This window comes from Plectropomus leopardus, chromosome 5 (assembly GCF_026936395.1).
Source record: "Plectropomus leopardus strain MGB_pleo_1.0 chromosome 5, ASM2693639v1, whole genome shotgun sequence".
Classification (NCBI taxonomy): domain Eukaryota; kingdom Metazoa; phylum Chordata; class Actinopteri; order Perciformes; family Serranidae; genus Plectropomus; species Plectropomus leopardus.
The window spans coordinates 29,649,655-29,677,439 of NC_142180.1; the positions used below are offsets into that span (position 1 = coordinate 29,649,655).

The 27,785-nt window shown below is 38.4% G+C and overlaps 2 protein-coding genes across 7 annotated transcripts in view; both read left to right on the top strand.

Moving 5' to 3' along the window:
* Positions 1-14,607, top strand: part of sbno2b (strawberry notch homolog 2b) — an 83,222-nt gene extending 68,615 nt beyond the window's left edge. For all 4 annotated transcript variants that reach the window (XM_088077897.1, XM_042482374.2, XM_088077896.1 and 1 more), the window contains 10 exons: positions 336-407; positions 848-956; positions 1,061-1,132; positions 1,291-1,434; positions 2,456-2,550; positions 4,063-4,155; positions 4,335-4,466; positions 6,346-6,422; positions 7,367-7,557; positions 9,149-14,607. In XM_088077897.1, the coding sequence (XP_087934023.1) occupies positions 336-407; positions 848-956; positions 1,061-1,132; positions 1,291-1,434; positions 2,456-2,550; positions 4,063-4,155; positions 4,335-4,466; positions 6,346-6,422; positions 7,367-7,557; positions 9,149-10,383 (2,220 nt within the window). In that variant the 3' untranslated portion in view covers positions 10,384-14,607. The remainder of the gene's footprint in view (positions 1-335; positions 408-847; positions 957-1,060; positions 1,133-1,290; positions 1,435-2,455; positions 2,551-4,062; positions 4,156-4,334; positions 4,467-6,345; positions 6,423-7,366; positions 7,558-9,148) is intronic.
* Positions 14,608-16,359: 1,752 nt separating this feature from the next.
* Positions 16,360-27,785, top strand: part of tjp3 (tight junction protein 3) — a 35,294-nt gene continuing 23,868 nt past the window's right edge. The window contains exon 1 of one of the 3 annotated variants that reach the window (XM_042482384.2): positions 16,360-16,581. Coding sequence is in view for 2 of the 3 variants with exons in the window: in XM_088077899.1 (XP_087934025.1) it covers positions 21,405-21,488 (84 nt within the window). In the remaining variant the exon portion in view is untranslated. Of the gene's footprint in view, positions 16,582-18,697; positions 21,489-23,337; positions 23,625-27,785 lie in introns of those variants that run through there. The other 2 variants (XM_088077899.1, XM_088077900.1) reach the window with 2 other exon arrangements.

Sequence of the window (27,785 nt, forward strand, 5' to 3'; positions counted from 1 at the left end):
TTAAATCTGATATGTTTGAAAAATGCGGGGCAGGTAGGGTAGAAAAAAAAGTATCGGTCTTTGAAAAGTCGTGGAAAAGCTTTTTAAATGTTATCCATGAAAATGTGTGGTTGTAATGGCCATATAATGACTGTATAACCACACACAAATTTCAACTTAATTTGCTCGTGCCAAGGTAGAGCAGTGAAGTCAGGTGGTGTAAGGATGATCAGCAGCAAACACAGGTTTATCCCACGTCACTTTGTCTATCTGCATTAGTGTGATGATGCTCTGAAGGCTGTAAATCCTAAAACCGCTAATACTAATAATAATACTGTTGCTAATCCACTTTGCAGGGTGCATTAACTCATGGAGACCGAAGAGCCACAGAATCCAGAGACCTGAGCAAGTACAATTTTGAGAACAAGGTAAGCAAACTAAACAGCCTCTGAAAATAAAATTCTGACCTTTTATAGTGTCAAAACATAATTCTTCTTTTAAGGGTGGTCTGTCTTTTGGTTTTTCAAATAGAAAAGTCCACTCAGCCTTTAGCAAAAAGTAGTGACATACTTTAGAGCATGAAGTAGTGGTAGTTTAGTTTAAAACATAAATAAATATTTTGCTAAAAATATAATGTTTGTATTTAAATACAGAAGGAACACTAATGGGAAAATACAGAATGATATAAAAACTAAAAAACAAAACACAATAGACCCACCCTTTAGCTATTTAAGGTTTTTCTCACTTGTAGTGGTATACAAGATTTCTTTTTTTTTCTTTTTTTTAAACTGTTAATTTGCATTGCAAAGTTGCTAAATGAACCCTTTCAGAAACTTTGTATATCAATTCTATGTCCCCTCTCTTGCAGTATGGTACCAAGGCTCTAGATAAAATCACCAAAGCAATCCTTGGCCACATAGAGAACAAAGTGCCCCCTCCCAAAGCATACCCCGGGGGTGACGCCATGTTCTTCAGAGGTATGTTTGAGCTTTGGTTGATTGTCAGTATCTGTAAACAACTTTGCTAGCACAAAGTTTAGTGTGACTCATCAGTAAAACATCTTTGTTTTTCTTTATTTCAGACATGAAGCTCGGAATGATGGATGTAGGCATCTTCTGTAGAGAGCCTCGCTTTGGGATCAGTACTGAGAAAGGTATAGTACCTATTATTAGGCCATATTGTAAGGCAGTATTCATAAGACAAGTACGTCGATCCAGGCCCCTTACTTCAAACTTTAGTTAGCTGTTCTCTGTTCAGTTGTCACCACAAAATCAGCTGTATTAACTGTTTTGTGTTGTGTTTTTATTTCAGACTGCAGCATTACCAAGTTCTTAAATCGCATCCTGGGCCTCGAGGTTCACAAGCAGAACTGTCTCTTCCAATACTTCACTGACAACTTTGACTACCTAATCGAGAAGGATAAAAAGGAGGGCAAATATGACATGGGAATCCTAGGTATGGAGGTCATGTGTCACTCAAAACACAGCATGACTTTACAAAGCAGTTTAATTTGTAATCCAAAATGTAAACATAAACAGGGTTCAATACCATGTGCATGCTAGTGCATGTGAAATTTGAGCTGTGCACTTAATTCTCAGCTTGACATGCAGTGTTTCATGTAACTGTTCAGGGCTGTCAGCTCTTGTGCATTGAACATGACATTCACAGTAAACAGCACAACAGCAGCAGCGTGTAAAACCCACTTAATCCAGCTGCTGCTTGGATTTTGTGTCTACTGGCGCTGTTACAATATAGTTACTAGGAGCAGCCAAAAAGGAGAAAGACTCGCATTGTAGGAATAATATCTTACACAACATGTATCAGCTCAAATAAACACGCTAAAATGCTCCCATTTTTTGACTTTTCTAAGTTTAATTAATAAATGTTTTCCTTCAGAGGTTTGCCAAATTCTTTCTGTTCAGTATGGTTCTGACTATGACCATGTAAAAGTTATTTTACTTTGCAGTTTAAAAAAAGACTGAAATTGCATCATAACACTGAAGATTCCTCATATTTGAACTGTTATCAAAAAAATGTTGCTTGACCATGCCAACAGGCTGTAGAAAGACGGACAAATTCATGAAATATTACCTTTAAAACAATGGTGCATGTATTTTTAACAATTACATGTACACAGAAAAAAAGTATTTCGAGCCCTGATGACAAATCCTAAGCAAAAATAAAAATACAAGATGAGTATCTCCTATCACTGTTAAGGATCTATTGGAGGGCTTTTTTAAAAACAGTATCAAAAAGACACATTACAATACAAAAAAAAACTATAAAACAATATAATTTATTAATAAATTGCATCCGTAATGCTGCAAAACACTAACTATAGTTTATTTTCCTTTCTTCAATTGTCTGTCAACACACCTTAAATTGGATTGGCCCCTAAGGGATTCATTTAAAAAGAAAAATGGCTCCTGATCTTCTAATGTGAGTAATTATTTTGGCTCTCTTGTGTCTCTGACAGACCTTGCCCCGGGTAACGACGAGATCTATGAGGAGAGGCAGGAAACTTTCTTGACAGCTGGAAACCCTCAGGATGGTCAGGTCGTTCTCTATAAGGTAGGCACCTCATAACCGTGATTGAAGTATATATATGTATGTTTTTTTATCTGTTTTTTTTTTTTATATAACATCTCAACTAAATTTTATTATTGCATCATATCTTTAGACACTCTACAATGTCCAGCCCTAGTTTAAAAGGATCCAAAATAAGAAATCTTGCACAAACTAAGAACACATGAGCAATATAGTGTGGCCTGATGTAGCGGCCACCAGAAGGGCAGCAGACAGACAAATTTACAGGCCCAGGCTGATCTTGAGGCAATGCACGTCACGAACCAGAAGTGATTCAATGAATATACATGATGCCTAAAAATGCAAATCTTGTGCTCTTTCTCTTTTGAGTTAAATCCAGTCGGACTTGTCAGCTCCCAGCAGACCAAAGCAATTAAAAGTTCACGTTCAATGGCAGCTGAGCAATCTTCACAGATTAGGTAGCAAATACCAGCGACTACAAATTCATGAAGATTTTTGTGACAAGGTTTGCTCTTTGCACATTTTTTGCATACAGAGAGATCTGTGAAATGTGTTCCACATAACCTGCAGTCCCAGATGTAACACAAGTAGCTACCTCTGCATTATGTGATGATTGATGTCACTTTGCCAGCAGTGAGACTGTTATCACACAGGCTTAGCCCAGGGCTGAGGGGCCCATGTAGACACCAGTGGCAGGTGGGAACAGGATAATTACCGATATCTTCTGCTTTTAGCTGTCGGCTGCAGACTAACCTGCATTTGACTTTCAAAGTTGGCAGTCAAGCAGGAAGCTGCACAGCTAGGACCAGTTTTTAAAAAGAGAGAGTGTGTCGTGTACATGCATGACTGTTAGACACTGAGTTTTATTCACTGTGTGTTTTTAAATAAATGTTAGAAAAAGTAATTTTAGGTGTCTATGCAAGTGTCTGTCTCACCTTTAAGTTAAGTACTAGAGATCGGTCCTTGTCTCTTACTTCGGTCTCACACAAAGAAGACTTAGGATTTTGTTTTAAGACCGGTCAAGACCACAAATGCAGGGATATCAGTAAATTGCCTTTGAAAAATAGGTGTGTTGAATAAAGAAGTTAATTTCAGCTCATTAGTGTGTTTTCGTAATTGCTCCTAGAAAATAGAGGGAAATTCCTACACTTAAAATTCTCCTCTGCTTTGCCACGAGTGTACCATTTCTCATGGTACTCTCATACAAACACAAATACACAATATGCATGCAAAGAGATGCATGAAGAGGAATCATCATTTGTTTCCCATGGGTGTTTTCATGGGAATGTGTATCTTTCTGATAAATCTAAGGAGTGCTGATGGTTTGCATGTTCCACATTTTATTGTTGGTGTGTCATACAGTGTGGGACTCACACTGATCTGGTCTTGTCTTTGATCTTGGTCATGACTTGGTCTCAGTTACGGTCGTCTTAACTACAGCACAGCTTTAAGACAGCAGTGTACGGTTGCATAGCTGCTCTGTTCCTCCTCTTTCACAGCACATGCTTTAGTCTCTGATGCTTTTTGTCCCTGTAGATCAGTGTGGACAGAGGCATGCCCTGGGATGAGGCCTACAACAGGTCCCTGAAGCTCAGCGGCCCTGAAGAGGGATTCTACCTGTCCGTAAAGGTGAGTTAATGTTATCATAAGAAAACTAAACCTTGTCTACTGTAAAAGGCACTGTATGTCTATGATTTATTATTTAATACAGAATAGTTATGTGATGACACAATGGATGTTCACTGAAAAGATTTTATTAGTCCCGAAGAAGATGCAAATAATTTACTTTCTGTGCGGCCTCTCCACAGCTGCGAGGTAACCACCCATGTGTGCTGCTAGCTGAGCAAGGAAGAGGCAGGAACTTCATTGTCTACAAGCCGAATATTGGCAAGCAGACCCACCCTGAGAGTCTGGACAACCTGCAGCAGCGTTACCGCAAGGTAAATGGCTTGAATGTGTGTCGATGAATCAGTTAGGCTTGTAGTTGTGTTTGTTACACATCTTTACCTTCATCATAGTAAGACAAAGGTCATCTTTCAGCTTCTTTATATTGTCACAAATTTTGTCTTTTGAGTTTTAAGTTTTCAAGACAACAATAAAAAGGTCTAAAAATAAAAACATCTCCTTAATATGGGGAAGGTTTGACTGAAGTTTGAGCTGGACATGTTTAGAACTGACATTTTTCTCTCAATCTGCATTTGCCTTTTGGAGTATACTATAAATCATAATAACTTATTTATATAGCACCTTTTAAAACAGAGTTTACAAAGTGCTTTGACAGAGCATGCAAAGCAAAAAATATATGGAGTCTAATGCCCCCTTGTGGCTGGAGAGGAGTACTGAACCAGGCACTCTAGAGCTAAACAATGGGACAATATATCACTCTTGAACTCAATAACAAAAAAAAACATGAGCCACATAAGAAACTGAAAGTATATTTCGATGGGGATGATAAAGTTCCTTTATATTATTGTAGTTTATTAGAGCTGAACCCAGTCTCCTACAGGTTGATGATTTAAGACCTGTTACCATACCTCCACTGCACACAATAGTTATCTTCTCCTTGATACAGTAAAGGAATATAAATGAGATAAAACTATGATGTTCCTTTTGGTAGAAAGTTAAATCCCCCCTCCACTCAAAAATGTGCTTTTCTTCTGTTTATGGCCCCAAAAATGTCTGACCTTGACTATACTGACTTGTTTGTCACTGTAGAGGTATTTTCACACTTGAGTACTCACACTTTCCACTTTACTAAAGGGGGCAATGTCTGTGCACCTCCTTAAAAACTGAGCTTGAAACATACGCCTGGCTAATTAGATAAGCCACAACACTAATACAAAAGCCAATCACTGTCTAATACTGGAAGCACATTTCAATTAGGTAACAGACTTTATCACACCACTTTAACACCAGCAAAGAAACCTGAAACTTCCAGGGCAGAGCGACTTGTCAGTGCAGAGTGCAAAGTTTGCATTAGTATAGTAAAAGTTTTGGCAGCAAAAACCCTTTTGTAGCAGATATTATTGCTTGTTTCATAATCACAAACATTGTGTCAGCCACTGCCAGCTAGCCTACAAGCTAATAAGCCAAGAAAACAGCATGAACAAATATAAAATCCTATCTATGCTTACCACTCTGATACATCTGCAAGTCTCTGAACAATAGACTACTCATCAAAGTCTTACTGAGTCTTGGGGCGGCCTCCAGCTCACCTGCTGGAGTGTGCGCCCCATGTGCCGAGGCCTTTGCAGTGACACGGGTTCAATTCCAGCCTGTAGCCCTTTGCTGCGTGTCATTTCCCCTCTCTCTCCCACATTTCCTGTCATTCTACAGCTGTCCTATCAATAAAGGAAGAAATCCCCCCAAAAATATTTAAAAAAAAAAAGAAGTCTTACTGAGTCTTAAATGAGAATAGCTGAATCTCTCTGAAGTTTCTTGTAATGCTAACGTTAGCCATCGTGCTGTGCATGTCAGTTTTTTACTGGTTAAAATGCACAAGCAGCATTGGAGAAAGCGGAAAGCTAAAGTTACAGCAAGCAGCCGTGGTTGAGGGTCGTTGGCCAGATGTTGAATTTTTCAATAAGGGAGAAGGCATAGAATAACAAAGATATGTAAAAAACTCTTTATGTGTGAAAACTACATCTAACAAAATGTTAATCTTTGCAGAAAGCGTGTCTTGAGGGGGACTTTAAAAACACCTCTTTATTGCAAAAGCTTTTGTGTTGATAAAGATGTATTTTTAAAGCTGCTTATTTCTGCAGCATCAAACAATGGAGTTCTTTTCTGATTTTTGGCGTTGTACGTTCCCTTTTCCAGGCGACTCCCGAGGAAGCCCGGGACAGCTGGGAGAACCAGTTCACCTTTTCCTTCAAGAAGTGCAGCCATGCCAACTGGTGAGCAGGACTTCATTCATTCATTCACTGAAACCTTTATTTAAGACTTGAGAAATTAATTTGAGGGAGACCCTCATTTTCAATGATGCCGAGCCTGAACAAAGACATTAAAAACAATCAACAAGCAAACAAATAACCGGAAAAATAGAAGTAACATCATATAAAAAAAACGAACAATAATAGCAATTTAGATAAAAATACAGGACAACGATGATGTTATGGTGCACTGTAAGAGAATGACATTTTTCCTACTTCTGTTCTCATTTGGGGAATGTGGAGCAAAAAAGCTATTCTGCAACCAAGCACTGAGTTTATGTGAGTTTAGAGTCAAAAGAGATGAAATATAAGGAGGAAGCACCTGTTTCAAAGCTTTATCGATGGATAAACAAAAAATGCTGATCCTGCCTCACAGCTCAAAGTGGCCAGTCGACCTGTTGATAAAGATGTCAGTGATGGGTGCTGTAGGGATCTGTAATTCTGAATCTTAAGGCTGAGTCATAAAAGGTATCCAGTGACTGAAATGTAGAGGTGGCACCTTTTTCATTTCCCCATAATCTAAAACAGATTTTTTAAAATGATTAAATTTAAAAAAAAAAAGGAAACAATTCTTATTTCTGTATAAAAAGCCAATTATTGTCCACAATGTCCCTTGGGATTAAAGGTTCAATGCAGCCAATCAGCCTGGAACTCATTAGGATTCAGTCAGGGTGGTTTTTAGGTCAGATGCCATTCCCGGGGATTTACAGATCACCTGAGGACTAGTCATGAAGAAATAACCTGCAAGTCTCACATGTGCCCTCACCAACAAGTGACCAGTGGACTGTGTTTAAAATGCGCTCAGCCTGCCATACAGTTTTCTTCAAAGAGGGACATGCAAGACATTTGTGGGTATTTTTGTTGTCTGTATAAAAAACTGACTTTTTCTTTCTTGTCCTTGTCTGCAGGAATGGGAAGTGTAAGAAAATAGAGGAAGGTCAGGAGTGTCTGCAGGGCATGCGTCTCCGTCAGTACCACATGTTGTGTGGTGCGCTGTTGCGTGTGTGGAAGCGCGTATCTGATGTGGTGTCTGACATCACCAGCTCCAGCATCCTGCAGATCGTCCGACTTAAAACCAAACAGCACAACAAGCAAGTCGGTTAGTATACCCTCCTGATAAAATTTATTAACACAACATATATATTTTAACTGGCGTTTAGAAAATTACATGTCACACTTTACTTTGGTTGGAATATTCTCCAAACATTTATAAAAGAGAAGAAGGAGTTTTAAAATGAGTGGGTTGTTTTGATGGTCAAATGTGATGCTGTTAAAGTGCTGACATTTCATTATGACAAATTGAGGAAATGAAATTGTCGCTCACATTCCATATTTGCCTCCCCATGAACTCCTGTGAACGCTACATTGACGATAACTGTCAGTTATGAAACACACAACATGTTGCAATTCAGCCTGACATCCATGTAAACCCAACAGTGAGAGGACAGTCGCTGGTCATTCATCATCTGGTCTGTTTTCTCTGCACTACATGTAGAAAAAACTGTAGATAAGGGTTTTTTTATAATTATGTAATGAAGCAGGCATCACAGATGCTCCTCATTTTCATATTCACTATTCGCTGTAACATGCTTACTGTGGTTATCCATGGCCTGAGAGAATGTCAAGGCAGAGCGTGGTACCTTTATTTACTGCCTTGGGTTTTGGTTGGATTTTGTAGTTACAATTTTTACACCCTATTTTCAGAACAAGATTAAACTACAGCTTTAATCAGGTCCAGAAAATGAGGCCTAAGCCTACATGAGTTCACACAATTTCTGTCCAAGCCGACCTGACCCCTGACCCCTGACCACAGCAGCAGTTTTGGGCATGAGGCTGATTAAAAACTCAAACTTATATTGTAAAATAAATAATATTTCTTCTTTTTTTCAAAACTTTTTTGATAGGACAGCTGCAGAGATGAAAGGAAATGGAGATAAAAGAGAGTTGGGATGATATGCAGCAAACGACGAAAACAAATAGCATCTGAATATGGGGTGCACGCTCTACTAATAGAGCTACCTGGCACCCCAGAAAAATAAAAATTTCTAATATTGAAACATTTATTAGAACCTAAGAGCTGACATTCTTACTTGCTCTACTTCTCCTTCTTCTTTTCCCGCTGTTGTTTCAATACTTTGTCGTCGGCTCTGCGTCTCGCACTCAACACGTTTGACAGAACAGGCCGCACCCCTCGGTGCGCCCCTGGTTTTGCGTGCACATGCTGATGCAGTGCACAGATGATGATCACTGCTCTCCGCTGCATGTTACACACTTTCCTCCAAAAGCAGGAGAGGCAGAAGCAAACACTGCCAACCAAGTTGCCTCGCAGCCCCCCTCTCCCTCTCTCAATTTTACCCCGCTTTTGCTTGTGCTCTATCTCTCTCACCAGGTTTCCAGTATATATTTCTTTGTTATTCCATCATGCTCCCTCTCACCAAATCACCAACACTCTTTTATTTCCACTTGATTCAATCCCATTCAACTCCTGCTATTCACTCACAAGAACTGCAGATATCAAAAGATATCCAAAGTTTTAATTTCAGCCATAAATCAATTTTTACCAAAGCTGTAGTTGCAGTGGTTAGCCTTTAGCAGCGTACATGTGGATTAGCATGTGGAAAGCGTAACAGTATTTTTTGTATTTACCTCACTGATAACTGTGACATGACCGTGCTCCTCCTCCCTCCCAGGCATTAAGATCCCAGAGAACTGCGTGGCCCGTGTGCGGGAGGAGCTGATCCTCATGGACGAGGAGGTGAAGAGGAGAAGAAAGGAGAGGGAGCAGCAGGCCGTGGAGCAGCGACTGGCCGAGGAGCGCGCGCGTAAAATGGAGCTGGATAACAAACACCTCCTGGCCAATCTGTTTAACCAGAAACCCATGCTGAACCAGTCCCTCGCTCAGTCCCTCGTCCAGAGCCAGATCCTCAAACAGAAACTGAACCAAAACGCTCTGCAAAGGACTCAAACTGGGAGCATCTCTCAGCTGCAGAGACTGCAGCTCCAGTCCACTTTACAGCAGCCCTCGCAGAAACTCCCCCTGTTGTCTTTACAGAGGAACCCGGGCCAAACGCAGCAAAGGACCCAGAACAGCTGGAGCAACAACTCCACCACCACCAACAGCCAGGGCGCTGTCCCCAACACGGTCAACATCCGCTCCAATTTCTCCCAGTTTTACCCCCAGTCCTTTATGCCCTCTTTCCCACAACTGAAGAACCCGTCACTTCCACTCCATCAGACCACACTGTCTCCAAACTTGTCTTCCAAGAATCCCCTGGACGAGATCTTGGACCTGACTGTGAGCTCACCGTCGCCCTCCCCGGACACCACAGAGGGCGGACTCAATCTGGACAGTCTGGCGGGACACTCTGCAGCATTCGGAGACGACTTTAATCTGGAGTCTCTGATCTCTCAGACTGCAGCGAATACACAAATACAGCAGCCTCTTTTGCTACCACAGCAACAGCAGCAGCAGCAGCAGCAGCAGCAGCATCTGCAGGCGACGACGCCACAGCAGCAGAACCACAACCTGCTGGCCAATAACCACCAAGACTTATTAGATTTACTTGACTTGCCCCTTACTCCACCAATGCCCACACAGAAAGCCAGCCCTTCGTCCTCTACCTCCTCCTGCTCTTCCTCTGCATCCTCCGCCTCAAACAACCTGGTTTCACATGCCGGCCTCTTGCCCACATCCGCCCTCATCCCGACATCATCCTCCTCTTCTCTCTTCTCCAGCCCGTCCCCGTCCTCCTCTCTGTTTTCCAGCTCCTCCCCTCACTTCTCTTCCAACTATCTCCTCCCCCAGCCAGACTCACTAACCTTACCCAACGGCCACTCTGCCGCTCTTGACGTTCGCGAGGCTCTGAACAGCATGCTGCAGGGGCCGGACCGCAAGTCTGTCATCAAGTACCGGCCGCAAGACTAAGAGCTTCAACAGCTCGTCTGGACTTTTGTTGTTTTTTTTTTTTTGTTAGTTTGTTTGTTTTGTCTTTTAAAGCAGATTGTGTCTTGTTTGCTGCTGTCTTACGATCGCACCCTCGGACCTACTCCCTCTCCCCTCAGGGCCTATAGTCACGTCACTGCCTGTCCTGCACTCGGCTCACCCTTCTCTTTATTCACCCGTAGCGTTCACCTGCTTGAGGCTGTGTTAGCGGGCTCCATCAATATCAGATTTCTGCACCAAAGTGTGTCCTCCACAGTGAAAAGGCAGCTGTAAAAACAAAAAAGAAAAAAAGAAAGAAGTGAAAAAAAAACTGTATTTTACTGAACATATTGAACATACGAGCTGTCAAAACAAAAGCTCATTCGTCGAGGTGTGGAAATCTTTAACGAAACCTCCCGCTGCTGATTTTACGAGGTATGATTGGTGAAGTTGCTGGAAGCTCGAAATGCCTTTCACCGGTTGAAACCACATCTTTTAGACTTTGCTTTACTGTTACTCCGCTTCATGGCTGTTTGTCTTGACTAAAACAAGGCTGTATGCAAGGCTTGGTTTGAGTGAAACAAAAGATTGAACTGGAAGACAAGAAAGAAAAACAAACAGATGAAATCTTTTAGCTGATTAGCCATGAAATGCCTCATTTATTTTTCTTCTACGTGCTCCCTCTTGTTTCTCTCCCGGCTTGTATGAACACTAGTGTGAGGAAAAAGGGAGAGGAAGAGCAGTCTGCTGTTGCAAACAGTGCCTTTGGAGAAATCTTTCAATGCAGTGTTTAAAAAAAATCCGTGTAGCCTAATGTATAGATTTGTACTCTTGAGCGTTGGTTTTCGTTTTAATTTAAACATGATATATTTGTATTTAACTTTTAGTCCCCTCAGTCGTCGTTTGTGTTACACTATGCTGGTGGCGGGATTCAGGAAGGAGCCTCCATTAAGCCTGTTTGTGCTCGTTATGATTGTCTGTGCTCTCAGAACAAGAGCATCGTCCTTTTTTTCTGTGTCCTCCTGTCCCTGCCTGTTGATGCGACAGTGTGCTACGTGGTCAGTATGGCACAGATTATTATTGAGCAGCGTGGATAAAAACAAAAAAGTGTCCAAATTTTTTTTTTTAAGCATTTAGTGATGTGACTCCTGGTTTTATCTGATTTTGAATTTCTCTCAGGAAAGTCTCGAGTGCTTTGTTGTTGTTTTTTTTTGTGTCATTTTGACCAACAAATTAGTTTTAAAGTCTTCAGTGGATAACAGAGAATTTCAAGTTTTTGTCGCCTTGATGTCTGAAAAGAAAATCTTCACAAGTCTGAGACAAATTTCTCATTACTCCTCTGAGGCTCCCGACCATCATTTCTGTCTTTAAGAGGATACAGTGGGCTGATTTTAAATCTACAGTGATGATTCTGGTATTATATGAAACTTAAGTAATCCAGTGGTACCAACAAAGTCATGCATGGGGGCTAAATAATTCTCCAAAGTAAGGCAAAATATTGTCGAGGAAACACTGGCATGGATCCGAATGAAGCGTTTGATGGATACTCACAAGTCTCCCCTTTATTAACATACTAACTTTATGCTTGTTCCATGCAGTTTAGGGCAAAATTCATACAGCTTTTTGCATTCAGTATAAATTCTCTCACTGAAAACTGCAATACTTACAGAAATCTCCAAATTTCAGAACTTTTTTTATGCCAAATTGCAGCAGCATGGATTTTTCTGTCATGTTTTTTGAGTTCTTGGTGTCTTCATGTGGTATATTGAAGGGGTGAAACCACAATACAATATTGTCGTGATTTTAAGTGTTGCAATATGCCTAGTTACTGCGATAAAATATATTGCAATGTTTGACCTTTTTTAACTACAAAACTTTGTCCCAAAAGGAAAACCTTGTTTTCAGTCCGTTCATATCACCTCAGTCATTTTTATTGCAGCAAAATGTTTTTAGTGGACTGAAAAAGCCATTTATTATATTATTCCAGTTGTCTAACAAAAGAAATTTGTATTTATAATATTGATATAATATTGTATTTATAATATTGATAATTTATATAATTTTAAAAAATGCTACTTGGTGTCCGTGTGACAGTACAACATTACCACACAAAAATATCACAGTTATACTGTATCGATTTTTTTCCCACTGCTCTATTATTTTAGAGAGATTTTTAACAAAGTTTATCAATTTTGTATCACAAACTGCATCAACTCAAGAATTGCTGATGTAAGTGAGCATGAGAATGGCTGTTAGATACTTCAGCTTGTGGTGGATGACCCTGATGAAAACACATTGGTCTTACTGTTGAGCTGTTCTTAATACTTCAACCTTTGACTTCCCTAAAAAAAAGACAATAAAAGGTCTCTGTGGGTCTCAGAGGGTTAAACGTGTTTCCGTCTCAGACATCAAGGCTATAAAAACATTAGAAAGGTGCGAATTTGTGATGTTCTCTGTGTGATTTTTTTTTTTTTAAACCTGTGAGATCTGGTCATCTTGGTGTGAAAACGATGCACTGTAGTGGGATCGTGACGAAAATCTCGATATACGTTCAAGTGATCTACAAGCAATAAAACCATATTCATTTGTCGTGTGACAGAAACGCCTACGTACTGTTTACGCTCAACAGGCAAAGCTTTGTGGTTACCTTCGCATGGTATGAATCTTCGTTTTTTTCTGTTTGTGCTTCGTAGTCTTTTAGTTAAACAGGATACAACAATGCATACAACCTTTGTATAGTAAGTTTTCACGGGACGAGCGCAATGCGTTCTTGATGTTTTAGTCATCGTTATTATAAAAGTTCTTGTTATTTATATTTAAGGGATATTTAGATTTTAGATATGTTATCCTGCTTATTAGAGTAGTCGACGAAATGTTTGGTCAGGGAAGTTTCTAGTTTTCAAGATTACTATAAAGCAAATTCTATTATAACCTGCCACCAAATAAGATTGCACTGTTCTGTACTGCTGTACAGCGTCTGGATTTATTTCTGCTCATTTTCTCAAAACGAATCTCCAACCCGCAGACCTTTGTCAGTTCGCAGAGAGATACCAAAGTATTCCACCCCTAAAGTTACGACGATATCAGACCTTTTTATCAATCTCAGGAAGAAACCTATTGGAGGTGTAACGGCGGGGCGTTAGCAGAAATATATCATTTCTCCTTATAATAGTGGTGAAACTAACCAGTACATGTGCTATTTTGTTCTTAACTGTGCTGTGACTCTTGCTGTATTTATGTTTTTAGACCTAATGTGATGGGTTTGTTGTCCTTGTGAACATGTCGGTGATTCTAAATGTTTATGCCTTCTTAGGGCAAAGATCAAAGGCTGTTTCTTTTTTTAAGAAACATTATTTTTTTCTGTGGACAGTTTTTTTTTCATTTTTCATGTTAAAGCTGACAGATGTTTCGAGTCGATTTGCACCTGGGTTATACTGATATGTGCAATTGATCTGTCCAAGCCTTCCTTCTCCTTCAGTTTGACATATTTAGGTTTAGACACAAATATCCAATTCTTTTCTTTTCATTTGCATCGTACTTTAGCATGTTTTCTGGTACAATCATTAATTCTGCTTATAATATTCCTCATCAGGCACATTCCTAAACATCAGTCTGCAAAAGATCTGCCTTCGATTTTGTTTTATAGTCAAATAAAGCTTTATGCATTTGAGGGATATGGACCGCGTTTCTAGGAAGAAAAAGCTTTTTTATTTTAATTTGTAGTTATAGCGTAGTTAGGCCTTTTATCATTTTTATCATTATTATTTTGCACTAAGAATGGCATAATCAAGTTACTGTTTTCTTGTTGGTTATGATTGAGTGTTGCAAGCCTGTTGTTTTTCGGATCTTTGATGGATAGTTCTGTGTATACTGTCACCATCTTTTTTGTTTCTCCACCGTTTGCATATTACATACATGTTATCACTCTCAAAATAATTTATTGCTAACAAAAAAAGAAACAAAAAACATGCTACTGATTGTATGTATTTTTAAACAAAGCATATTTTTTCTCTAAAAAAAAAAAAAAAAGAAACTGTGTTCAGCACTTTTATTCTGGGTTGTGCTTTTGTTTTCTATATATTTATAATTTAGATCCAAATGTATATATTGTAAAATTTGTGCCTTTCGACTAATTCTTTAAAAAGGTTTTCTACTCATTAAAGGAAGGACTATATGAAATTGCAATCTTAACTTTGTAAACAAATAAAAACTTGAAGATTGCTGAAATGGAGTCTTTTTTTTCTTTCATCCGAAACTTTTATCCGCACCCCTCGAGGCAGCTTATGGCAACAATCATTTATTTAAACTATTAACATGAAGAAAACAGACTGAAGAGAAGAAACAAAAAATATAAACATAACTAGTTTCTTTTTTTACATTTATTTTTTTATTATATTTATAACACTAAAACAACACACACAAAATTCGCCATTTTACCAACACATCACAAACCATCAACATGCCACAAACGGATGCCACAAAACGAATTAAATAAGAAAAGAAAATGAAGAAAATAACACACCAAAACAAAAAAAAAGATTAAAAAAAACTTGAAAACCTGTGTTCAGACACCTTTCACAAGTATTTAAATCCCGTTGGAACCTGAGCAAATTGGTGCAATTTTGTTCTAAAAAATTGGGGAAAATGGAAATGAGCATGATTTTTAGGCATTTTTTTAGGTTGTTGTCCTTTTTTTGTGTTGTTGTTGTGTTTTTAGGGGTTTTTTTTGTTTGTTTGTTTGTTTTGTATACTTTTTTTGTATATGTTTTTCAGGTAATTTTCTTGTACTCTCTTGTACTTGAAATCAAGCCAATTTGCCCAGGTTTCAAAGGGTTAAACCTGGATATGATTTGATAAATGTCACACAGTCTTGGAAGAATCATTGACGACAGATGCAGAAAAAAGACCCGGGGGACTTATAAGCCGCCTGTGTGAAGGACTGTTATTGATATTTCTTGCCGGAGAGTCAAAAGTCAGTCTGAAAACATCTTCACTTTGAACGTGTCCGAGCAAAAACCTTTTCTGGGGCGATGCATCCTAAAGGGATGAGGGGCCTTTTAGGAATGTGTGCAGTAGTGGGAGAAGTACTCTGATCTTTTATTTAAGTAAAAGTAGAAATAGTCCTTTTCAATTCCTTTTTACTTAAAAAGGGAACAAAAGTATTATCATCCATTGTACTTTTCTTTTTTCAAAGCCAAGCAAGTCAAAATTAAGACAGAAACTATGACAACTACACAAAGCGCACAGCCTTGCTGGGGAGCACCCACAGTAGCCAATACAGTCATTGCTGGAGAAAGTATTCAGATCCTTTATATTAGTAAAAGTACTAGTACCACACTGTTAAACAAATTGTTTTATGAGTTAATGTTCTGTATTGAAAATGTTGCTTAAGTGATAATGTATTAGTAAAATCAGTAAAATGAACTTTAAGTATTAAAAACTTCAATTCAGAATTTTTTTTTTTAATTATAAAGATATTAAGAAATCCCCATAACCTATTTGAGAAGCTTGAACCATTATTTATTTATTTATTTATTTATCTATTTATTTATTTGCATTAGAAATTTCTTGCACAATTTTTCAAAATGGTTGCAAATTATTTAATTCTTTATTTTGTCAGTTAATGAGTCGACTAAGTTTTGTGTGCAAAAATCCTAATTTAATTAACTGCAGTGAAGTAAAAGCTACAATATTTCCCTCTGAAGTGAAGTAGAAGTACAAACTGTCATGACATTAAAATACTCTAATAAAGTAAGATACAAGTACATAAAGTTTTCACGAGTACAGTAGTAGCCGACTAATTTATTATTATCATATTTATTTTAATTCATTTAAAAACATTTACTTTACTTTACCAATGAGATGATTACAGTCTACATTTTATAGTCTACGCTCTTATCACAACCAAAACTGGGTGGAGGAATTATTTATGAGGAGGACCAACTTCCTGTCAGCGACGCTGCACTCGCGTGATGACGTCATGAAACTCACCTGAACGTCTGAACGTAGAGACGTTGACGCCACTCCTCCTCCTCACCTCCTCACCTGTTTCAGGAAGATTGAGGAGAAAGTTTTCAAACTGCTGTAACAGACACCGCGAACAAGTGAGAGTCTGAAGAGGAGTTTAAGACTTGTTTTTTGTTTTTGGACGAGTCGCGTGAGCGTGACGGAGAGTTTCACCTGCGGAGCGGAAGTTTACAGGTGAGTTAGCTTCAACTGCTGTCAAATGTTTCCTTGTACAGGTGAAGCGCGGCTGTCAGCCCACAGCAGCAGTCTGACGAGGCGAGGGAGAAGTTTCAGAAAGACATTTTAGAAGTGAAACGTGTTTCTGAAACAACTCAAAACTAAACTCCGCAATTTTGTGGTTAAATGAGACCAAAATAAACGAATAAATAAACAAATGTAGCCACGGAGCTAGCTCTGAGGAGTCACCTGACTGCACGCTTACAGCACTAACAGCCTGATAGCTTCATTAATTATCCTTGTGTACAGGTATTTTCGTAAATGTCATTTGTGGTTGTTGATCACGTGTTTGCTCAGTTACATGTTTTATATTATTTCTGTGTGTGTGTGTGTGTGCGTGTGTGTGTGTGTGTGTGTTGGTGACTGTCAGCTGCTCTCCTCCTCACCTTTCTGGTTCTGCCACAGATGCAAGTTTCTACCTGCCTGTCAGAAAGTTTCACAACAGTTTCGACTTTGCATTCCCAAACAGCTGCGTCCTCCTTTACCGTGACTGCAGTCCTCTGAGTGATTATCAGTGACCCAAATGCTTTCACACTGATGCATCCTTGTTGTGTAAAGTTTCGGATTTTGGCTCTGTCGTTCAGTCTTTCTGTCCTCTGAAGTGTGTTTTTGTGGACAGTGTGGATGAAGTCAGGTAAATTATGACATGATTTAAAATGTGACAAATACGTTTTTTTTATATCTTCGACGCTGTAACCCTCAGGGACTATTTGACACGTTTTCTGCACTTTTTTTTTTCTTTCGTATGTTTTATTATTTCTGGGTGTCATTTTGGGTTTTTGCCTTGATGACGCCTGATGACGTCATTTTTAAACTATGTTTGACATATGGAGAAAATACATGCTATTTCAACTAGGTGCAATAATACAATCAATGGCAAAAACTAATTTTATTTCATATATTCACTGTCAATATCCTATCAATATTCTTCGTAATAAATTTATTTCTATTCTTATTTAACAAGCATTTACTAACTGATGGACATACAGTGCCGTTATTATTGTCTTACATTTCACAGTCCAATTGGTTTAATCACCAAACACAAATTATATATTTGCTCTTTGTATATTTAAACTTGTATTTATGAAAGTTTTTTTTTTTAAAATTCTGATTTAGAAGTTTTTGCATCGATGTTTGATTAATTGATTAGTTGCCAGCAACTTAATTTAAAGCCAACTGATCTGATTATTGATTTATTGGTTTGAGTATTTTTTTTAAAGAAAAAAAGCAAAATTTCTCTGAACCCAGCTTCTTATATTCGAATGTTTTCTGGTTTCTTTACTCCGGTATGACAGAAAACTGAATATCTTGGATAAAAGATTTGACAAGACATTTGAGGATGTTATATTGGGCTTTGTAAAACAGATACTTTTCACTTTACAGACCAAACAAGTTATTGATCAATCAAGAAACTAGTCAACAGATTAATCGACAGTGAAAAGAATCGTTAGTTGCCTGACTCAAAATGCATCTTTGAGTCACTTTTCCTTTGTGTGTGTGTCAGTGTGTGTGTTTGTGTGTTTCCATAACCCAGGGGAAAACATCTGTATGGGACTGCAGGTATCTATAAAGTGGGTGTTTGCAGTACTTAAACACTGTTGACAGTACATGCCATGAGTAACTCCACTGTGAGTGGAAGCTACAAACCTGTATAATTACAGCAACTCTGCGGGCTCTGTAAACCTCTCGAGTGTTTGTCTTTCCAATCGCTCTACTTACGAAGGAAAGCTTCAAAGCTCCTCATTAACCGCCGACGGCTTTATGTTGCAGCCCTCTCAAGGCTTTATATCTGTTGTTGTTTACGTGATGCACGGTTGAAGAATTTCAGTTATTTCGTAGCGTAAAGTAGGCCTCTGTTTTCATTTGGTGTAACAACAATGTGCTGAGTTCAGAGCAGGTAGTTTGCATGTTGGCAGGCCAACAGGAGTGACCAAAGCTTAAAGAAATGGTTAGTTTTGTAGTGGGATTGTATGAGGCGCTTATCCAAAGTCAGAGATTTACATACAGTAGATTTCAGTCGGCGCCTTCAGTTTGGAGAAGTCTGACACTGGAGTTAAGCAATCTGCTGCTGTGGACGAGGTTTGCAACAGAGCATATTTTAGCCACCTTAAAAAAAACAGAAATCAGAGAAATCATTTGAGTGGACGCTAAAGTGGGGATATTTTCACCTCTTTAACTTTACATCAGACAGCCCGCTCTGATGGGGAAGCCGTCAACGCTTTTAGTTCCCCATCTATGCTCCCGTCAGAGCCGCCAGACTCCATTCACAAAAACTAATTTTAGCTCACAGAAGCTGCCAGTCTGACGCTGCTTCGGTCAGTTCGTTAGTTTGTGTTGTTTTGTGACTTTGGTGAATCCAAACTAACCCTTTTATACACAGAAGTTACACAGTAATACAAATAAACGCAGTGTTTGTAGTTAGTGGTAGACCAGCAGCTCAGCAATGTGTTTAGGAACATTAACCCCTTAACTCCTAGATCGACATCGGTTTTATTATGCTGCATTCAGGCATCTTTCACTATCATTTAAACCTCTGAAATATGAGAAAATTGGTTTGATTCCTTTATATAAACACAGGAAAAATATAATGACCAACTTGGCAAGAAATGTCAGGCAAACTAAAAAAAAAAAAAGAATGATGAATACAGAGAGGAAAAATGTCCAGAAAACTTAATTTATAATTCTTTTTAAATATATTTATTTGAAATTATGTTACAGAGAAAAGAAAAGATTTTTTTTAAGTTGTTTTTTTGTTTGTTTATTTTACTTATTTGTAGGTGATTTTTCCTCAAACCTTTTACCAGTATCTTGTTAATTATGGCCAATTTCTTATTAAGTTGCTCATTACCTTCTTCCCATGTTTTTAAATGAAATCAAGTCAATTTGCTCTGGTTTCAAAGGGTTAAATCACCATTTTTCCTTCAGTGGAGTTTGGCTTTAAAGGGAGCGATTAAACAGCTTCATTTTCGTTTTCAGTCATTTTTATCTGACACAAAGGCGAAACAGTGAAAATATGCTAAATATAGCATACACTGAAACTGATGCTGATTCTTTTTAAGTGGAACCTTTTTTTTTTAGGTGACCAAAATATATTGTGTCGCTGACCCCCCCACAGCAGTAGATTGCTTTGCTTCCATGTTTGACTCCAGCCTGCTTCTCCAAACTGTGGGCGCGCCGACTGAAATCAAATGTATGTTATACAACCTATGAATATGGAAAAGTACACTATAAACTTAAAAAAAATCTTAGCTGTCCCTTTAAAAAGCAAGAAACACAGAACGGCCTCTGAGGTGGCTCTGCTGCTGAACAGACGTGACGCAGGAATGAGTGATCGTTTACCTGCTGGAGGGGGCACACCTCAGCTAAGTGTTTGTTTTAGGAACAGTAGTCGTTGCTGGCACTTCTCTTTTTTCCTCAGACCGATTAATAATTCAGCAAAGGTGCCCCGGCTGAACAGAGGCCACCTGTTACACCTGACTGAACCCAAACCGAGGATGTTACATCTGTTGTTCTACTATTTTTATCCCTTTGAAACCTGAACAAATTGGCTTGATTTCCTTCATAAAAGGCAATAAGAAGCCAAAGAGGAAATTAGCCCCAAATTAGCATGAAATTGGTAAAAAGTACAAAAAGTTACCCAAAAAAAACAACAAAAACAACTACCACCAATAAAAAAGAAGAGTAAGTAAAAAAAAGAAACAAAAACAAAACAAAAAAGAAAACAAGAAATGAAAAAATGCTTAAAAATTATAATAATTCTGTAATTTAATTTTAAATACGTAATAATTACAAATATAGTTTTCCCTACCTTTTTTATCTTTTAAAAATATTTTTTATCTACTCATTTCTTGCAGTCTGTGTTGCACATTGCCTTTTTTCTCCATGTTATCAAAAAGAAATTGCACCAATTTGCTCAAGGTTCAAAGGTTAAAATTCTTGTTGAGGCCGTCTGAAAGCAGCTGCAGAAAAGTGGCGTTGCTCCAGGTTTCAAAGGGTTAAACTGCCAGACGCTGACCTGTGATGGAAGCCTGGTTTCAGGTTTTGATTCGCTGTTTTATGTTGTTCTCACTTCCTGAACGCCCCTCAGGTACACAACCGCTCCACCTCCTTGTGCCTCCTTCTGGTAAACAAATCGGGTCACTGTGACTCTTGGCGAGGCAGGGCGCTGATAATCAGAGTCAAACAGAAATATTCTGCAGCACGCCCATGCTTTGGGGCGTGCGCAAATGTCCCTGATGAAGCAGAGATGCCATCGAAGCTCTGTGTCGTTGCCTCAGTGTCATTTCCTGATCCTGAAACACCGCAGGGCCTGTGGAGGAACTCAGGAAACTTTACTCAGAGCAAGCAGACCTATAGTGTAGCAAACAGCCCGTCAATTATTAACAGCCCAGTGCTCTCATTCCCCCAACGTAACCATAGCACCCAGCAGCCTGAAACCCAGCCAACAGACTGGGACCTGCTGTGGGAAAGAAGTTCACCAAGACACACACAGACCACTGACAGTGGGAGCAAGTGGACCCGTTTGACTTTATGAACCCGTCAGGAAGGAAATAACTGAGGATACAGATCGTTACTGTGGACTCTGTTGGATGCAGAGGAATGTCAATTTGTTGCTTTTCATTTGCTATATTTTAAGTTTTCAATTGTCTTCCGGTCTTTTTCCGTGGATTTTTTTTTGCGATTTAGAGACCTGCATCAGACTACATGTTCTGTCTAAAGTGACTGAGGTAGTCGGCAGGTGTTTTTTTTAATAGGAGACAGAAAGCAGCACTGTTTTCATCATGAATCTGACACAGCGAATGAAACTTCTGAAGCACTTTGGCTCTATGCCTCCAGAGCCTCCTCCTCCTCTGCTGGTGGTGCCTGTAAGTGGATGCATAATACTGTACAAACAACCTGTTTTTAACCTCTTAATGCTCGGTGCTGTCTGGGTTGTTATAGTCTTTGTTTGTGTCTTAATTAATTTGTATTGCAGTTCATTAGTTTGCATATACAGCAGGAGCAACATTGATGTTGAAGTCGGTGTATTTTAAACTTCATCACCTCCTACAGATCGTTTGACAGGTGCATCATTATAAATGTATGTTTTCGGCACAGTAGTTTGGCTCTCATCAAAGCCAGAGTCCATTGAGAAAAACAGCGATTTAACATTGCTGAACACTAATGCCTGAATCAGTTATTTTGTCATCAGTTATTGTGTGACTAGCTTTTAAATGGGTTCATTTGGATTCACCAAGACATGTACTAACACGAACTAACTAACCTCCTGTGTTCAGTTAAAATGACTGTTTTTCTAAATGGAGTCTGGTGGCTTTGACGCAAGCATAGTCAGAAAGGGCTGTCTGTGGAAAGGTAAAGCAGTGAAAATATTCTAAATATAGGGTTGACAACAGATATTGATTTTTTTTTTAGGTCGCTGAAGTATTTTGTTGCTGCCCTCCGTCTTCAGCAGTTCATTGCTTAGCTTCTGTGTCAGTACTCCTGTTTGCTTCTCCAAACTGGGGTCATGCAAACCGACATTTATTGTAGGTCATACACTGACTACAGATAAGAACCTCATACAATCCCATTTCAAAAGGTCAGAACTATCCCTTGAACCTTCAAAAAGATAAAATATACATTTGCAGTAGTGCAGTCTTTGCATATCTGCCAGTATATACACAGATAACAAAAAGAAACTACCTGCAATAAAACTGGCACACCCCTGTGGCAGCCTTATTCATCATACAGAATGCAGAAGGTTTTTATAAATATAATAATAACTTCATATAGCGCCTTTAAAAAAAGAGTTTATAAAGTGCTTTGACAAACAGCAAAGCAGAAATGGGATACATAGACAGGAATAATACAACAGAAATCCAAACAGTCCTCTTTAACACAAGCAAGAAGAGACAAAGGTAAAGTCAGGATAAAATTAAAACCAAAGGATGAATAATGTCAAGATAAACTAATACAGAGAATCAAAAAGAAACAATAAAAGCAATGAAACCACAAATTAAAAAAAAAAATAGATAAAACATTATGTAAAAAGGTAAAATAGATAAAAAGAACTAAAAAGACGACTTCACATAAAAGCAAGTCTATAAAAATGGGTTTTAAGAAGTGATTGAACAGAAGTCACTGATTCTGCCAGCCTGATCTCCTCCGGCGGGTCGTTCCACAGTTTTTTGGCTGCTTAACAGACTGAGGAATCCTAAGATAAATGACTTTTATTTTTCAACATTTTATTTATTAAACAAAAACAATAGTCTGCATAATTTGCAGCCTTAAGTGAAAGGCACGTTGATATACAAGGAAACACGTATAAAGTTTTGCATGGGGCATGATGACTTTAGCATTGCAAAAGTCAGTATAATTTCAACAGATGGTTGGAATAAGCAGTGACAGAACAGTTTTATTGTGTAGGAAAATATGCAGTTCAGTGGGCTGATTACTTTTTTGCCTCTTGCTTACATTTTGTGTAAGCACCCTTGAATTTCCAATGTCAGCATCTGGAAGCGGCTAATTTTCATCACTCGAGGCTCTTTTTGTAATGCTACATGTCACATTTAAGATCCGTTGCTGCTCTGGTGTGTGTGTGTGTGTGTATGGGGATTTGTGTGCGGCACTGCAGCTCCACCTTAAAACCACAATTATTAAAGGGCACTGGAGAGTGACTGAGAGTGGGCAAAGGTTGTGTGGGGGAGGAGCGCTCCAGGTGAGGTCGCTCCGAGATGTTTTTTTTCTCCTCTCCCTGCTGAGAGACAGAAACGCCACACAGCTGGTCATATTACAAATAATTTCAGCAGGAGGGGGGCGGTTTTTCTGGACAGCAGCCACCATCCTCACAGAGCTGGAAGTAACTGGATGTGGATCACTGTGGGATCTGTGACTGTTTTGCTTCTGGTGTTGCCATATGGAATATAAAGAGCTGGCTGTTCATTGAGCGCCGAAGGCCGCAGGTGTTTTGTTCAGCTTAGAGATCCCGGTGGGAAATGGAAGTAAGGTTCAAAGACCAAGTGGTAAGTGGAGAGGGAGGAACACAAAGCGTTAATGGTCTTACAGTATAGTAAAGCCTGAGCGTAGCTGTTAAAAATAAACAAAGGACAAAAACTGTCCCTGATGCGTTCAGACCTCCAGCTAAATGTTCCTCTGAGCTTGCAAGGTGAACATAAAGCTGCAGGAGTGTCAGAAAGCAGTGCAGGCAGTGTGCGTAAACCAGGCTCACATCCAGAGCTGCAACGATTAGCTGAATTATTGATCACTTGATTGAGAGGAAAGGAATTGCCAACTATGTATAATTAATTGATTGTGTCATTCGTTTTTTAAGATAAAATGTCAGATATTTGCTTGCTCCAGTTTCTTAAATATAATACTTTTTTGCTGTCCTTTGTCATATATGATAGTAAATAATACGTTTTTGGTTTTTGGACTGAGGGGTAATCTGCAGACGTCACATTGGACTCTGGGAAACTGTAATCAGTATTTCCCAGTTTTTAATTTTTATTTATTTTTTTACGTTTTATAGGCTAAGCAATTAATCTATTAATGTAGAAATAATCAGCAGATTAACTGATAAAAAAAACTATAATTTGGTGCAACCCAAATCAGACCAGTAGATCGTAAATTACGTAATCTGTCCTGACCTTTCTTACTTTTTTGGCTAAAGTCAGTATAATAAATACTGGATTTTTGCAGTGCAACTTTAAAGTTAGATGACTTAGTCTAGTGACTCATCAAACTCATCGTGATTCACTGAAATGACGTGTGTGTCTGAGATTTTCAGTGCAGACAAGTGTTGCTCTCCCTTGTTTAAAAGTCTGATTTGTTTCAATTATGACAGAATATTAATTCTGGACGATATGGAGAAATCAAATATCAATATTTTTGACCAAATACCTTGGTAGAAATATTGCTACAATATTATAGGGTTGACTGTAGCTCAGAGAATATTTACACAATGACATTTTTGATTAATAATCATTAGTAATGTGGACGTTAGTGGCTAAAGGCAAATAACAGAACAGCATAATAAGCACAGAAAATTACATCACTTTATTGTAATGCAGCCTTTAAATCCCTGAAAACATTACATTACATTACTGATTTTCAGAGCAGAAAGGCATTGCTCTGCTTGGTTTAAAAGCCTGATTTGGTTTTGGCGATCAAAATCTCAACCTATTTTTAGGAAATTCCCTCCACTGATCACTGATAGCATGACACCTATTTGCATATTTTCTTTCTATACATTCAGAGGTGGATGCATTTTGAATTTTTACCTTCAGTTTTCTCAGTAGTACAGTTTTTAATTTGTATTACAGATATCAGTTAATACCACTGCCAGTTCTGGTTTGATCCTTTTTTGATGTCTTTACTCTGTTTGAATCACTGAACCTTTATCTTCCACTAACCTGTGACAAATATGTGTTTCTCATCAGGCTGTCCACATTCAGCTCTGTTTATTGCTTTGCCCGCGCTGCCTCGTACACCCTGCAGCTATAACTATCAAACATTAACCTCTTTAGGTTTCAGTAGATTAAGAAAATCCACAGCCAGCTTTTATTTGAGCAATCAGGTTAGTTGCTGTGTAATTTTTTTTCTTCTCCCCTCTGGTTTATGATTAACTCGGTCAAACAAATAGCCCACTGTTCACAGGTCACACACACACTGTACACCTGCGCTCGTGGTTACCTCCACCAGCGAGTCTGAGATTTTTGTGGTGATCATATGTGAGATTTCTGCTCCTGAAACCCGTTACAGTTACCTTGTGCTGCGTTCAGACACCTTTCATTTCTTTTCTCGAAAACATGGAAAAAAGGCAATGAGTAGCATGACAAGAAATGTCGCTGCGAAATGTAAGAAATTAGCAAAAGGTGACAAGAAAATGATCTGAAAAATTTGCTTTAAAGGAAGTTGGAGAAAGAATTATAAGAATTTTTTTTTTTTTTTTAAGAAAAAAGGGAAAAATGTCCAGAAAATTTATTTATTTATAATTATTATGACTTAACATTTAAAAATATGCTACAATTTTTTAAAAATTTGTAGAACTTTTTTAGTCATTTTCTTTTTTCTTTATCTGTCTTTTTTTGTTAGTGTTGCTTCAGGAAATTTTCTCATAACTTTTTTTAAAATTACTTGCTTATTTTGGGGTCATTTGTTAGTAAGTTACTCATTGCCTTTTTGTTTTTAAAATAAACCAAGTCAATTTTCTCAAGTTTCAAAGGGTTAATATTTTTAAAAAAAGCTTTAAAAAGGTATATTTGTATTATTTCTTGCCATTGTGTTTGGGTGTGGCAGGACATCAGATACTTGGTTGGTGTTTTTGATCAGTGAGTATTGAAGATGTAAATGTCTGTGTTGCAGTGCCAGGTTTAAGACGTGTCACAGCCGTGCACTGGTTGTGTGACCTGCATATTCTACCAGAGTGTTTGAACAAACTCCAAACTGTTTTTATCACTCGACAACAACAATACATCTCTGTGTCTCTGACTCGAGTAGCTCGCTTTACCCGTTCTCACTGTAACCCAGCAGCACTGTAACCTTCATGCTCGATGAAATATAGTCCACAGCCAGCCCGCGCTTTGTTTTAGTTGTGAAAAGAGCTACTATGTGGAAAGTGATAACCACAGAGGCGTGTTAACGTGTTAGTGCAGAGAGTAAAAATCTGTGGTTTAGTGTGTTAGTTAATGGCTCGTGTAATATTGTTATCGAAGAAATAAAGTCGTGTTTGTGTGAACGGAAATGTAGAAATTTGTTCAAGACATAGAGTTGCAGCTAAAAAGTATTTTCATTGTTTATTAATCTGATTATATTCTCAGTTAATTGTTTAGTTGTATGGTCTATAAAATATAAGAAAATGAAAAACAGCCCGAGATGACGTCCTTAAATGTCTCGTTTTGTCCACAACCCAAAGATATTCAGTTTACGTTCATAGAGGAGTAAAGAAACTAGATCATATTCACATTTCAGAAGCTGGGATCAGAGAAGTTTTACTTTTGTTTTTCTTTAAAAAAAACCGATGAATTAAATATAAAAATTAGTTGGCGATTAATTTGATAGTTGATATCGAATCGATTAATTGTTTCAGCTCCACATGAAAGATGACGGAGTAAAGAGGAGTGTTTATGTAACAGTGAGAGGGCTCACTGCGTCATCACACCTTTTCTCAGGTGGTTTCCATGTGCACCTTAATTTGTGTGACTCTAATAATAGCGACTCCCATGTAAAATGAAGGTTAATCGACCCACAGAGATTTAAAAGTCTGAGATTAAACAGTAAGGCCTGTTTCCTCATCGCCCTTAGAAAGAGTTTTCAATAACAGACATGAATGAAGCTCCTTCACAGAAATAACGTGGTGGTTTAAAGAAGCGTTTCAAACTAATTTAAGTCTGAGGACTTGAGTGTCTACAATGGCTCTAATATTTCAGCCTGCAGGGCCGAGTGAGCTTAGTGTTTACAGAGTCAAATGTAGAAATGTGCTTTGTATGCAGGCACAATGTGTCTGTGTCACTGTAAGACGACATATTTGTCTCTAAAGCTGTAAAGATTAACAGATTAGTCAGTCAACAGAAGATAAACTGGCAAATATTTTGATAATCGAATAATCCTCTTTTAAAATGCCAAACATTTTCTGGTTCCAGCCTCTCGAATGTTAACAGAACAACCCACAAAATGACCATTTTGTAACCATAACTCACCCCATGTTGCATTGAAAACTTTCTGGCGTGCCTCCATGGTGAACGAAGAATCCAGAAACACAAAAAATATGTGATCAATTGCATTAAAAGGACGCATTTAACAACTGTAAAACATCGGTCTGTCTCTCACACGTCTCATGCATCATAATCTAAGTCTTATTTATCTACTTGTATGCTCAGTGCTTCTCAAATACATACATTTTCTCGAAAACTTTACTATTTAAAAAACTTCAAGCTTGCCCAGGAACACTTCTCGTCTGTACACGTAAGACTTTTTTTTAGTCGAAGTTTTTTAAATAGTAATGTTTGACCAAAAATGCACGTGTTTGGGAAGTACTGAGCATACGACTGGATGAATGAGACTTGAATTTTACTCCAGGAGTTGTTTAAGTTAGTGAACAGATGTTTTGATGTGGTTTCACTTTAGCCAATCGCAGCCCCTTGTTACTCTAATTCATCAAGAATTTTCTGTTTTTGGAGTCTTCG